The 15,002-nt window shown below is 43.1% G+C and overlaps 1 protein-coding gene across 2 annotated transcripts in view; it reads right to left on the bottom strand.

Moving 5' to 3' along the window:
* The window catches only part of atp2a3 (ATPase sarcoplasmic/endoplasmic reticulum Ca2+ transporting 3), a 56,579-nt gene extending 51,690 nt beyond the window's left edge, over positions 1-4,889 (bottom strand). For both annotated transcript variants that reach the window (XM_080780873.1, XM_080780874.1), the window contains exon 1: positions 4,466-4,889. In XM_080780873.1, coding sequence (XP_080636999.1) covers positions 4,466-4,583 — 118 coding nt within the window. In that variant the 5' untranslated portion in view covers positions 4,584-4,889. The remainder of the gene's footprint in view (positions 1-4,465) is intronic.
* Between the last annotated feature and the right edge of the window lie 10,113 nt (positions 4,890-15,002).

Genomic DNA, 15,002 nt, shown 5'->3' with positions numbered 1-15,002 from the left:
AATTTGGAATTACATTTCTCTCACTGTATATATAAATCCATTGCCTGTCGACTATCTTACACCGATCAATAGATTGAATTGTAGTTGAGATTAAAAGCAATATGACAGAAACTGATATAGTAGTATAGTATAGTCTAGTCATTTCCAAACAGACATGCTCAGCAGGGCTCCAGCATCATTTAAATGACATGACTCACTTCACGAGACATGTTGCGTTGCGTTGCGTGAAATTGCGTCAGTGGCTTTGAAGAAGTTTCATCAATGTACTGATGAGACCGCTGCGAAACTGACCATGCACTGTACAAATGCGAGAAGGTAAAGTTCTAACTGGCCCTTTTGGTTGCAGTCTAGGCTGCTCAAGCAGAGAGGTTCAGAAAAGGCAGATTAAAAATGAAAAACACGAAACATTGCGCTCAATTGGTACTGTACTTGCCTGACCTGGGCAGGTCCAGACAGGTTTCACTTGTCCACATGTTTTTATTTCCTTCCCCAGGCATTCAGGCATCCGTTCATGTCGGACCCTCATTTCATTACATTAAATGAGATTCTACTATGATTCAATTCAACCTGAGATTCAACCAAACAAAATGATTTGTACCATTCCTCGAGGTTTACAAGGTGTACATTATACAAACCTGCTACCTATATGTTACTGTACATCAAACAGATAATACAAAGAGCAGATCTGTGAGTGCAAACAGAAAACCTAATGTTGACATGGCAGAGGTATATGATTCGCAGACAAGCTTGTAGATCTGCTATTTTCAGTTTTCAGTTGCCACAATGTTAGGGGCTCAGTGACTCAACACCATCTACTAGGACAAGTTTGTTTGACAACTAGAGAGGTATGGGGTAAGAATCCAAGTGACAACTTAGTGCAGGATTGCAGATACATTCAACAGCTAGGCAGGGGACTACTGCAAGAGGGAAATTATTTATATATTTGAATTTCAGATGAAATAATAATACCCAAGAAATGCTTACTCCAAAAGAGCTTGTAGATAGGCACGTGAATAGGCTTCCATAGAAGACATGCTGACTTCTATGGAATCCAAATGACTGAAATCAGTCGTGGTCACTGAGAATCCAACATTGTGAACAAACAATTTATCTCACAAATAGAATCATTTTGGGCTTAATGGTTGATGTAAACTGTGTGGTAGATACAAAATGACCTGTAGTAGCCCAATATCGGCATAGTCAGTCATGTGTGTGTGCGTGTGAGACAATAAGAGTGGACCATAAATGGAACATGTGAATAGAAGGTCAGGCACTTCCCTCCACCCTCCACCCGCAGACTGCATTGTAGAACAGGTTGTCCACATGGGCAGAACAACACTTCCCTCCACCCGCAGACTGCATTGTAGAACAGGTTGTCCACATGGGCAGAACAAGCTTGCCAATTTTCCAACATCTCAGAAAGGACTAGATACTCTGCAACAACACATGAAAGCACTGATGTTCTAGTAGAGCCAAGTATTTAGCACACATTCGGTAGTCCTCTCACGGCATGGGAAGGCAACATATTAATCTTAATGAGATTATGAGAGATAAGCGGCACAATTTCAGAGCATACCTATTTGCACGCACCTGGACAGTGTGTGCAGATAAGCGGCACACACACAATAAAGCCAGCATATTCAATAGTCCAAATAAGAACAAGATCACATCACGACACACAACAACTTTAACTGATCTAACAAAACGGCAATGGAAAACTGGACCACATTATTCAGCAACAACATTGATAACCATAGCTGAGCTTTGATGTTTTCCATGTCAGACATAAAGTAACATTAAAAAAACATGAATCCAATTGTGGTCACCCAAAAGAACACAATGACCTCCCTTTGGCCTGGCGACAGACGGGAGATCAGTCCTTAAGGATCTAAGAATAGGCTCAAGTGATTGTCCTCAGGAAATGTATACTATACTGTGTAGCTCTTACATTTTAATTTCCAAAGGTGGTGAGAATCATCAGATACTGATAACATTATCAGCGCACGCACACATGGCAGGTATTAATAAAGATGAAACTGTACCTGTGGAAAACCTCTTAGAACACTTAGGTCACTAACGAACACTATAATGTTACAGTAGTGTGATAGAATAGTAAATGCCATCTAACCATCCTTGAATAAACTACCGTAATAATGTATCTGGAAATCATGACAAATCTGCAACTCTGGGACTTGAGTTGGTTCTGTACTTGCCGATCCACAAGCTCACAGGGTGTTGCATAGAGATGAGCTTGTACAGTAGATCTGCTGTTTTTGGGCAAATAGTCTGCCCAGATTATGGATGCTGGGGTCAAGTGGTCAAATTCACCCTTACCAAGACTCCTGGGGAAGACATACTATCGGTGGTGTGTGTGTGTGTGTGTGTGTGTGTGTGTGTGTGTGTGTGTGTGTGTGTCATTCAGATTTGAAGTGCTGCCTTTATGAAGACTGAAGTGCAATTTTTTAAAATGACTACTGTTGAGAAAATCCTGTCAAAGGCTGTTTACATTGTCTCTGAGTCTCAGAGACGAGCACATGATATTATCCCAGAATGTCAGTGCCTCCTCAAGTGGGCACTATGGAGCAGTGCTGCTGTTGTTAAAAAATGTTCCTCTCTGATCTACCCTCTGAGGGATAGCCCTACACATACGTCACATTCGCAGCAAACCTGGAATCTCTGCTGAACCGTTTCGCATTGGATAGCATGTTTGTTGCGTTTCTGAATTAGTTACACACAATGACGGCAGTTCTCTACCTGCAACCAACGGGACACCTACTGCTTAATGTACTACAGAATGTCTGAGTGAGTAAGGTGATTGCACAAACCACAAATTATCTTTTAACCGAAGCTAGTTGGAACAAATGTCCTTGAACTCAACTAACACATTTGAGAGAGGAGGGAATGAGCCATTGAGCAGTCAATATATCACTTGGCAGTGACATGCACTAAAACAGCAAACACACGCAGACTGCTGATAAATTATTTTACTGTGGAGGGGATAAAAAGAACCTACACTCAGACCCAAAAAAGGAATGGGTATTCCCTCCGACATTTACAGTATGTGTGCACTAGCTTTCTGCCTGTCTCACACTCGCAGAAGCAGGAAGTTCACAACTAAAAGCGAAAAAAGATGCTATCTGTAGCAAGACGTTGCTTTTTCCATGAAGTCATCGAGCCACTGGGTAGAGTGCAACAAAAGGGCTTCTGTTTGACTGGGACAATATGCTGCTCCACTCTAGAGCCTGGGCACACATGCAAATGACAGGCTGGAGGAAAGGTAGTAATGTCAAACACCACGTTCAGCACAGCAGCATCCACTGCAAAAAAGTATTCAATTAAAATGCAAGAAGACCTGGCTGGCTTATATTTAGCTTTGACCAAACCCAGCAGAACTCTAATGAATCTGCTCCACCTAAATCTAATAATCTGTTCTGGCTCGACAATAGGTTAATTCATTAATAATTACCAAGCAATATTGCAACTAAAGGCCCGGGCCCTCACACTTTAGTGTTGTTCAAATTGGTGCCATTTCCTTTCAGTCCATATAGATTGGCCAACTTCTGGTGACTCTGGTCAATGTATGCCTTGCCTTGATGACAATATCACTGCAGTTGTGCAGATCACTACATATCATTCTAATGGTGTAATTTAAATCGGGAAGTATCAGTATGAGCCATGTGTGGCATACAATTTCTGAAAGTGGAAACAGGTCGTTCAAGTTTTTTTTCCCTCTGTATCTTTAGTTCATCTTCCTCCACTATATATTCTGCACTGCACTTCCTTATCTCTGCGTGAGAGGCACGGGTGATAAATCGTTTGTCTGTCTCTCCGTCTGTCTCTCAGACTCTCTCTCCTCGACAGATGCATTGCAGCAGATCATGAGGTTACGATAATAATTGTTAATAGTATACATATACATAAATGGCATGTAGCCAGCATATATTCACTGTAGGTCAAGTCAACGTCATCAAAATCGCTCCTAAAACTGTAACAGCTATATGACAGTGAGGACAGTCATGGACAGAAGTGCATCGTGCGTTTACTGCGTTAATGGTGTCTGGTGCGCACATAGATTAGATAGCTACTGAACGGCGGTCCTCAGACGGCGGGCGCATTAAAGAAATACCACAGTCACCATTCTTCATTATTGTTTCAGTCAATTTTGTAAAAGGAACACGTGTATTTTTTTCCCTCCACGATGATGTGCAGTGCATGCATAAGTCAACACGCCCCAGCTGCAAATGCCGATAAGTTTACGCACACAGAAATGCACGATATTATTTTATTTCACCACATGAATGAACTTGACACATGACTGTGCGCAACAGGGAATTTGATATAGGCTATCTACCGTCTACGTCTAGCACACGGTTGTATTTTGCTCATTCATCTTTTCATCATGTGCATTCGTCTACTCTGAACTTCGACTGAGGAAAATATAAACAAACATACTACTACTACTCACCGTTCGGTCCATATTTCTCCAAATTGATTTTCACTTGCTCGAGTGTCAACCCGGTGTTTTCGTTCACCCCGAAGTTGGCTAAAACTTCAGTCGCCGATTTAGTGTGCGCATTTTCCATCTTGATGGTGGACTGCTGGGCTGGCTTAAACAATCAAGTCGAAATGCATGTATAGTTAACAACAAAGTACTGTAGCATCTACTGTGACGGTGAGTGAGGGCAAAACAGCCGTAATTTCCAGCGACGAACGTTGAAAATGCCTAGTGGTCCTCCTGCACGGACGGACTGTCACCTGGCTGCCCCCCCTCCTCTCTCTGAGCGGCGATATACCTCCGGGTTCCTGATTGCGACGCTGCTGTAATAACACACACTCAGTAGATCAGATTGCTGTTCGTAATACTTCATCAACATGTGAAGGTGTGTGTGTCTGTGTGTGATACGGTATACGGACCGCCTCTATGGTGAGGGAGAGCCACAGACAGAGCACTCCCTCTCCTGCTGCTATTGGTTATTTACCTGAGTTGAGTGGCTGGCTGGCCCTCATCCGTTTGCAATGGACGAGGGGCCATGATGAGCAGAATGAAAAATCACACTCGTGTGAAGTGAGGGGCGTCAGTCAAATCAGCATCAGCGCTATATGGGGTACACAGACTACACAGACACACACAAAGCTGGGGATAGGAGGGGCTAGCAGCTAGCGCGGTTCCTCAAAAGCGCCCCTCAAAAATAAAACCCTTAAGTTTACAGTGTGTGTGTGTGTGTGTGTGTGTGTGTGTGTGTGTGGGGGGGGGGGGGGGGGGGGGTCTGAGAACAATGTGCCTTTGGCTTTAATTGACTACAATTAAACATTTAGCATATTATTATACACACTGAATCTTCTTCAAAACTTTGTAAACAGTTGAAAACAAACAGTTACTATACAGGGAAGCGTGGCTCATGGTCACTGGAGTTAAATGCCTGCACAAAGAGCCATTTTATGTTAAATCACTATTTTGATCATGCAGGGTGCATGCTCAGTATAGGTTGGCTACAGCCTGCAGAAGGAGCAGCCCTCAAAACACAAGTGAAACTATTAAGGGAAGCAATATGTTCTACATACCCTTCCATCACCTCACCTTATACTTGTTTAAACCTTATCTTTAGCTTAAGGTTACTGCAGCATGCTCTCCTCACAGTATGCAGTGGCTGAAATGGGTCCACTTGTAGGAGATGGTAGGAAGTGGACTGGGACTTCTTTGGAAATGAAGCATAAAAGGAACAAGGTGCTCCAATTCTGTCCCCGCTCACAGCTGGCCTCCTCTTTCATGGTAAAAAAAGGGAAAAAAAGTATGAATATAACCAGAGGTTACATAACTTCCAGAACTACTGTCCAGATGATGGTAGCTGGTTTCATGAAGTGCTTGGATGTTAAATTATGTCTGCCAGTGTTTTTCTTGATGACTTTTAACCTGTCCATTGGTGCTGCTCGGCAGACTCAGCTAGAGGGTTCCATATAAAAAAACAAACCTGTAGGCTGTAGCGCTCCTTCGCACCCCCCAGCAGAATAGTTACACAGGCTACAAACACTGCTTCTCCAGTCCACCCACTCACATATAGTCAAACAATCATTAGACATGTGTTATCATTGTCATGTCTTTGATTCTTAACCCCCGTATGGCTATTGACGTAATTGACTTATAGTTGAAGTTGAAGTATGTCCGTTGTCCGTCCGTCCGTGTGTGTGTGTGTGTGTGTGTGTGTGTGTGTGTGTGTGTGTGTGTGTGTGTGTGTGTGTGTGTGTGTGTGTGTGTGTGTGTGTGTGTGTGTGTGTGTGTGCGTGTGTACATACACACACGTCGTCCAGGTGGCGCATAATATGCCTGCCCACCTTGGAAACTGGGATTCAATTCCTCCATGGTGGCTCCGGCTTGGAGCCACTGGGATCGAATTCCTCCATGGTGGCTCCGGCTTGGCCGGGCGCTGCAAAAGATTCCATGTTCGCTCGCAGGTGGGGAACTTAATTTTTCTCTGTAGCTAGTAGTGTGTTCCTCCACAGGTTTTATGCACTCACGATGAAACTGAAACTCCTCACTGTCAGGTGAAAAGAAGCGGCTGATGACTCAATGTGCTGCACCCTCGCCTCCTTCCACCAGTAGGAGTTGGTGCTTGGCAGTGACAGGGACTATATACAAGGGGATTGGCAATGACTAAATTGGGGTAAATGATAAGAAAAAAGAGGAAAAGAATCTGTCTAGTAGGCCTAGACTCAAATCCTTGTGACAAGAAAGGAAGAACATATCACAACAGTCCTATACACACATTTTTTTAGAGAACCCCTTGCTTAGATCTGCCAAGGTTCTTATGAAAAGGAAATCCCCCCCCCCCCCCCCTCTCAGTGGCACACACACTGAGGAACTGTGCTAGTCCCCGCTGTAGTCATACTACATTTTCCACACAGCACCGTCAGCCATACTACAGCAGCATTGGGCTTCACTTTGCTCACAGCTTTCATTTGCATTAGGGAAAAGAGCCATGACCTCCCATGCATGAAAGCCAATTTTACCTTCTCCTTGCATGTGAGTTGCCACAAAGACCTTTGTCTGAAATTCTGCTTTCTACAATAGGCCTAGGCTATCTTGATTCAATATTTAATGTTCATTAAACCATTATTTTTGTTTTACTTTGATTTACAACAACCAAAGAAACAAAAGTTATATTGCCTTGACTGTTCATCTGATATTCCCACATAGCGCTCAGTGCATTATGCTGGAGGGAGAAACAGCTGCCATTGACTTGGAATGGAAGAGTTGCGATGTGCTAGTGTCAACCCCAGTATGTTAGCAGCTGTACCTGACAAGCAGCTCCTTTAATAAAGCCCCCCCCCTCATCCCACCGCCCCCCCCACACACACACACACACCACCACCATCACCACCACGCACGCACGCATGCACACACAGACACATTTTCCTGCTTCCTCGATTCACCATTGTTTCTGCCCGCATTGGGCTCTGCACAGTGCACATCTGTGACGCAGTCATCATTTCACAGTGCACGGCTCAGAGTGATGCCTCATATAGTCTGTCTGCCCTGGTCAGAGGTGTGATTGTACATGCTCTCTTAAGTAGTACCAACCCTTGACACATCATGGCCTTGTTTATAACCATGTTGTCGTCTGATTCAGTAAAATTGGCAAAATGGAGAGAAATCGATTCTGACCAAAAAAAAGTCCGCTGGTATTAGTACGACCACTTTTATCATGCCAAACTATTTTCTCTTTCAAATAATTAACTGCAGAAGAAGTGTACACAAACCAATTAAAGATGCTTTGTACTGTAGCTGTGCAGAAGCTGTAAAAGCTGAAAATCCTCGTACTCCTTTGTTTCACCTTTTTTGGTTCTTTTAGTTCCAACATTTTAAAAATAAATCGGTTCCATTGGTTTTGATTAAACTTGATAGTTGTGTGTGATCATTGTAATGTGTTGTTAAACAGCCTTTGACAGGATATTTTCAACACTATATTTTCTTCATAAAGCCAGAACTTAAAATCTGAATCTCTCTCTCTCTCTCTCACACACACACACACACACACACACACACACACACACACACACACACACACACACACACACACACACACACACACACACACACACACACACACACACACACACACACACACACACACACACACACACACACACACACACACACACACACACACACACACACACACAATATTTTCAGCAGGATGACTCACTGATGAATGGCTGGATAATTTTCACATTGCTGTCCATCAGTAATTAATGGAATCAAATGCTGCATTTGAAGCAATTACCAGAGGCAATTACTGTATGTTATCTGCGTAACAGGCGGCTGAGGGTCGGCCAGTGCTTTACGATGTCTCCAAAATATTGATAGAGATCCTGGAAAGACAGAGGAATGTTGGAGAAAGCAGTGTTCAACATATCACAGCAAAGACAAGACACCAATTTGTTGGCTTTAATGCAGGTGATGAATATTGTCAGCTAGTTAGTTACACTGGCTGACACACAAGGTGTAGGTTGATACTGTGGTGACTTCATAGAAAGAGTAAACTGCTAGAGTTATTTACAATCTTTGTTATAATGCTATATCAAGACCCCAGGGGTCGCGGGACAGTGTCTTATCTTAAGTAATATAATCTCAAACTGCAATCCAACAGCTGTGTGCATGTTCAGGGGGCTTCCTGCTCTCTGCTCTAGTATAGAATGTATTTGTGCTTAATCAGTTAGACCTGTTAAGAATACATTCTACCTTTTTCATTACATGTGTTAAACAAGGTTCTGCATACTTCATATATAGTATAGATATTGAATTAGTCCTATTGATATAAACCCATTGATGAAATAATTTCTTCAAAAGTAGCCCAGACCAAGTATTAAAGGACCACTTCACCACTTTTCAACCTATCTTCATATAATAGGTTCTCACTAATAATCATGAAAAAATGGCACAATTTCTTTATACTTGGTCTGTGTCTCATGGGAGGGCTGTGGGCAGTTCAGAAACCGTCTTCCAGTGACATCATTGATGGGGAATACAAGCTAATAAAAACTGCAGGCTTTCTAGTCCTGAAAAGTTGCAATGCGAAAATGGAAGCCATCGTTCTAACGATAATGAAAATCTAAACATTTTTGTAAAAAAATCTTGTTTAAAAAATAATCTGCCTAATGATGATGTCACTGAAAGACGGGTTCTAAACTGCCCAAAGCCCTCCTATGAGACACAGACTGAGTAGAAAAGAATCGTGCCATTTGATCATGATTATTAGTGAGGACCTATTATATGAAGTTGAAAAGTGGTGAAGTGGTCCTTTAACTGCATACATTAATATACTTTTCAGATGGTCGACATTTCTCGTTTAAAAAAAACATTTTTTTAGTGGTCTCGTAAAATATTCTAATTCATTGAGATAGGATTTTTTGATTTTCGTGAGCTGTACACCATAATCTTCAAGATTAAAACAAAAAAAGGTTTTAAATACACTTTATGCACAATGAATTGAGAATAATATGAAAGTTTCACTTTTTGAATTATATTACAGAAGAAAATTAACTTTTACAAAATATTGAATATACAGATGGAGCTGTATGTTTTAGCAAAAAAGTGAAGTGTCCCTTTAAGTAACGGGACATACATTCTTATCATTCTAAAGTAATCACCATATCGGTGTCACAGAGCACAACACACATCATAGTCCATGCACCAATAATCTAATCAGTGGGCTTTAAAATAAAATCACACACACACACACACACACACACACACACACACACACACACACAAACCACCAACTCAGTGTATGAGTAGCACAGCTTTGGTGCGGCAAGTACTGGGAGTTGATGGTAAGTGTTGCGCTCCACCTCAGCATCCATCTCCCAGGTGTCTCTAGATAGCGCATTGTAACGGGGACAGACTCCCGCGTGTTACCGGTGGATACAGACAATAAGCCACTCCCAACCAACTTACTTACTAACATAATGTTGTGCTCTCTAGGAACTGTCATTTCCCGGGACCCACATCAACATGTAGGATAGACAGGGATTGCATGTCCTTGCATGGCCTTTATGTAAATTCCCAATGAGCACTGGCTGCATGCTTCCCATCAGACCAGAGAGAGACCACAACAATAACACAGGCTTCCTTTCAGACCATGTTACCGAACACTGACCGGTAAATAGACAGAAGAGGGGAAGGAGAGAGAGAGAGAGAGAGAGAGAGAGAAAGGAGGCAGGTGCTGCACAAAGCAATAACCTGTGATTCTGAAAAATGAGAGGACTGGGATGTTTAATAACCAATCACATTATCTGATGGTGGGTAAGCCTCCACAATGTTCCAGCTAAAGTCCTGGCCGCAAGGGTCCCTTTGTATCCATTTTACACTCCCAGAGTTAAATTAAATTAAATTAAACTAGACTCTCACAGAGAAAGCAGCAGTTATTTTTCTCCCCCATTTCTCAACTCTCTACTGATCTTTCTCTGGTCTCCTGCCTTGTCCTGCATTACCAGGGAACTACACAAACCATTCTCTCTCCAAGTCGCTTTCCACATCTGTGCATGTGAGTGACTGTGCGGATACATGCACGCTACCGTTGTCTGTGCATGTGAGTGACTGTGCGGATACATGCACGCTACCGTTGTCTGTGCATGTGAGTGCCTGTGTGGATACATGCACGCTACCGTTGTCTGTGCATGTGAGTGACTGTGCGGATACATGCACGCTACCGTTGTCTGTGGAAGTGCACGGTGCGTACTCCATGATGGTATCTAGACGGTAAACAGGGCCAAGTCAGGGAACATGTCACTAACAGTATCATACTGATGACACTGTCAGAGAGCGCAGGTGGATGATGTTATTGACAGCTTCATTTGAATATCAAATACTTTCCCTTTTAGAAAGCGTGCGTGCTTATGCAAAGTAGCCAAGAGAGGCAGACTTCCCCTCTTGCTTTGAGTCCTGACTGTTGGCGGAAGAGAAACTGGCCACCATGTTTTGACGGCTTGTCAGTGTTTGACTGATTCACAATGGACTTGTATTCACTTCAGAGCACCGGAAATGGCAGATCTACAAGCTGCACAGTACGAGACATTGGGAGCTTAGAGCAGTACAACCAATATAAATCAGGCATTTATTGTATTTATTGTCTCCACCAGGCCGAAGGCATGGGGGGAGAGTATGTTTTACACTCCGTCCGTCCGTCCGTGTGTGTCCTTCCGTCCGTCCGTCCGTTATCAGCTAATCTCCGGCACCGTTGGCCCGGTCCATGCCAAACTTTGCACACACACTCCCTGGATGCCAGAACAGGCCGTTGAGGAATATTTGGGGCAGAGGTTCTTCGTTGGCATCCAGGGAGTGTGTGTGCAAAGTTTGGCATGGATCGGGTCAACGGTGCCGGAGATTAGATGATAACGGACGGACGGAAGGACACACACACGGACGGAGTGCAAAACATACTCTCCCCCCCATGCCTTCGGCCTGGTGGAGACAATCATGGTGTCGTCCACAGTAACAGTTTTTGTATTGACAAAATCACACCTTGGAAAGCATGAGTGTCTATTTCAAACAAAGTGTTTTTTGACAGCAGGAATTGCCTGTCATAATTTGACCCCCCAGTATCAGGATGTATTAGGATGTTGATATTCATTCATCAGCCAACACTGCCCACTCACAGGTATTCTGCTTTCTGCATACTATGAAATAAAAATGTCAAACAATCAATCAATTCGAGGAAATGAATGTTTTCCGTTCATTTCAGAACAGTATGAATGAAACTCAACTTGCAGGGACTTGCTTGACATAGTCAATCCCATACACAAAATGTAAAAAAAATCCACAGACTAATATGAATTGTCTAGTAGTGTAACATATTTCCCAGAGAAACGATTGATTTATGAACAAAATCAATACTCAGTTTCGTTAATTTAGCCTAACATGACCCAATTACTGTCAAAATATAAACTATGACAATCATCAAAAATGAAACATTCAACGTTGAGTATAGAAATTGCATTTACTTAGACGCATACAGCCCTTTTTGCATTTTTCTTATCTGTAGTTTCCCACCGACTTGGCGACTTACATTGGAAAATGTTATGGGTAGAGTTATGGGTAAAGCTTCAGGGACGGGACTCATAATAGCCTATCCATAGCCTAAATGAACAGAGTGAACACTTGTTCTGGAGTATCACTACCTACAGTACTACTGCTCTCTGCCTGAGGCAAATTTACTCAAATGGCATGAGGTCAGCAGTTCGACCAGGTAAATGGTAAATGGTGCATTTATATAGCGCCTTTATCCAAGGCACTTTACATAGATTGTGCATTAAATTCACCCATTCACACACACATTCATACACCGATTGCGGCGGAAGCCATGCAAGGTACCAACCAGCACATCTGGAGCAATTTGGGGTTCAGTGTCTTGCCCAAGGACAATTGTAGACAGGAGGAGCCGAGATTCAAACCGCCGACCCATGGATCATTGGACAACCTGCTCTACCTCTTGAGTCACAGTCGCCAGGTATACTAGTATCAGGTATTTGGAAAATGTAACGCTTGGCTTGACATTCATTTGTAGAATATTCTTTCCATCTTTGATAGAGCGGAGTGGCCTATTCTGAATTATCACTAATTGCTGTAAGTGTGTGTGCTCGCCCGGGTAATTGCCCTTTAAAGCCTTGCTTAATACTCACAACGGCTTGGTGCTTGGCTGCTATAATATTGTCAAATGTTATTTCAGCTGAAGCACCCCAGACAGAGGAAGAGTGTTTATTAAACATCTCTACGAGGGCTGTGGGTGCTGACGGTCAGGCCAATAGGCTTGTGAGGAAGAATAACAGGAGGGGGAGGGGCAAGTGGGTAAGCCCTTTGTGATATGTCAGTATTATTGTCAGTATCATGGTCAACTCAGTACCATGATCAGTAGATGTCTCTATAGATGTCAAATAAGACTTATCGGCATGCTATAAATACAGCCGTTCCAAAAGCTACACAAACATTCAGAATGCATTTCCGAAAAATGACTGTAAAACCTATCCATACTGAGCATGAGCAGCCAGGCTGGTGCAAATGCATGGCCGAACGTGGGGAGACCCCACAGCTTGCCTGCCGAGCATCTGGCATACAAACGGCACCAACTCACCAAGAAAAGGTGACATGAAATTTAAGCTACAAGTTATAAAATATGCAAGGCACAATTCATGAGATGGTGCGACACATACAGTACATACTGCATGTTGCCATGTAGGCTACTGTAGTTGCCACACTGAGACAAAACGAGTGGGAGCTGCTTACTGCTGTATGTGTGATAAACATGCATTTCTATTATCATTGTTGAAGCAAATGCTTTGGCTATATTTAAGACAAATCCTCTAACTGTTAGAGGATTTGAACAAAATGTTGAAGTCATACAGTATGTGTTTAGTAAAACCTCTTCCGTGCATGCAAGAGTAAAAGTAAACCATTTGATCTCCACACAAGATTACTCTAACCATACCACTAATAACTCTTGTTACTTTTGAGCCTGTCTGCCTTACTCTTTTAAAGCATGGATGAATATAGAATCAGAAGAGCAGGGTATAATGGAGCACGTCTCACATCTCACGTACATCTAGAATGAGTGTAATATGGCCTTGCTCTCTGACATCATAACCTTACGAACAATATTGTCAAACTTGGACTAATTGAGGCTCCTCCTGTCTCACAAACTGATTCAGTGCTTCCTATATGCTTATACGTTCCTCTCTCTCTTTCTGTAATCTCTGTATATCTGCCGCCCGTAGTGCCGTAGGTATGACGGAGGGAATGCACCAGGAGAGGAGAGAAGAGGAGGGAGGCGAGCGGAGTGATTGTGATGGGGGTTAGAGATTAGGCCAGCGGATGTTGATTCCCTGGGGAGTACTGGTCCTCTGGGAAGTATCAGTCTTTTAATAGACAAAAAAAAGTTCACTGCTGAGATCCCCTTGCACTAGCCTGACACCTAATCTTTCTCTCTCTCTCTCTCTCTCTCTCTCTCTCTCTCTCTCTCTCTCTCTTTCTGCTGTAAGCACCCCTTTACTTTACCATTATGTGATCGCTGGAGTCCTGGAGAAGATGGCTCCAGTGAAAACTATAGAGAGTATGCACGTGCATGCTTTTCCAATCAGGACACGCCCCCCTCATCTAGACTGAGTGGCAAAACATTGAGCAGCATGGAGTGTTGGAGTTTGGAAGCGCTTGTTGGAAATCACTCAACCGTCCTGCGTACCACCCGTTTCTAAATGTCACATAATGCAGGAAGCAGCAAAATGTTGTGTTATCGAAAGCAAGCACTTCCAAACTCTGACACAAAATTATCAAATGCAGGGCATTTCTTGACAGAAAGTAGCTCATAGCATTTTCTCTTTTTTTTAAGATGTTTTTTTTGCGGCTTACGTCTTTTATTGTTTTTTTTGAAGGGACAGACAGTAGGCTGACAGGAAACGGGAGAGAGATGGGGGAAGACATGCAATAAAGGCCGTGTCGGGCTCGGGAGTCAACCCGCGGCACACTGCGACTGGATTACCAGTCGGGTGCCCAGACGGTTACGCCACCGCCTGGGCCGCTCATAGCATTTCTATGGTGGATTTTTATGAAACAAAAACTTTGCAGATAGAAAGAGGATAATTCAAGCTTTCCGTACAGCTGCAATGTTGGTGAGTTTAACATTGTTTAATGCAATCAGACAGGACTTTTCTGTTTGGATGAATGGGCTGTCAATGCCAGAAAGTAGTTTTTTGCCACTCAGTGGGCGTTCCCGCATAACGTTCAGGTACGATGATGTCACGCGCATACCCTCTAAGTAAATGTACAGAGTACAGACTGACTCTCGCACAGTCAAGCTGCCCCACTGAACACAGAGAGAGGGATTCACTATATCTTGCTGTCTGGAGAGTGGAGACACATGTTGTTTTGTTTATTACTGAGAGTCTCCAGTCTTAACATTTCAAGAGAATGAGGAGGATTGATGCAGTCACTGGTTACGTAACCAACCATAGTTCAG

The sequence above is a fragment of the Protomyctophum bolini genome (assembly GCF_963924005.1).
Source record: "Protomyctophum bolini genome assembly, chromosome: 13".
In the NCBI taxonomy this organism is placed as follows: domain Eukaryota; kingdom Metazoa; phylum Chordata; class Actinopteri; order Myctophiformes; family Myctophidae; genus Protomyctophum; species Protomyctophum bolini.
Note: the sequence above shows the minus strand (reverse complement) of the source record. Positions and strands in the feature narration are given on the sequence as shown.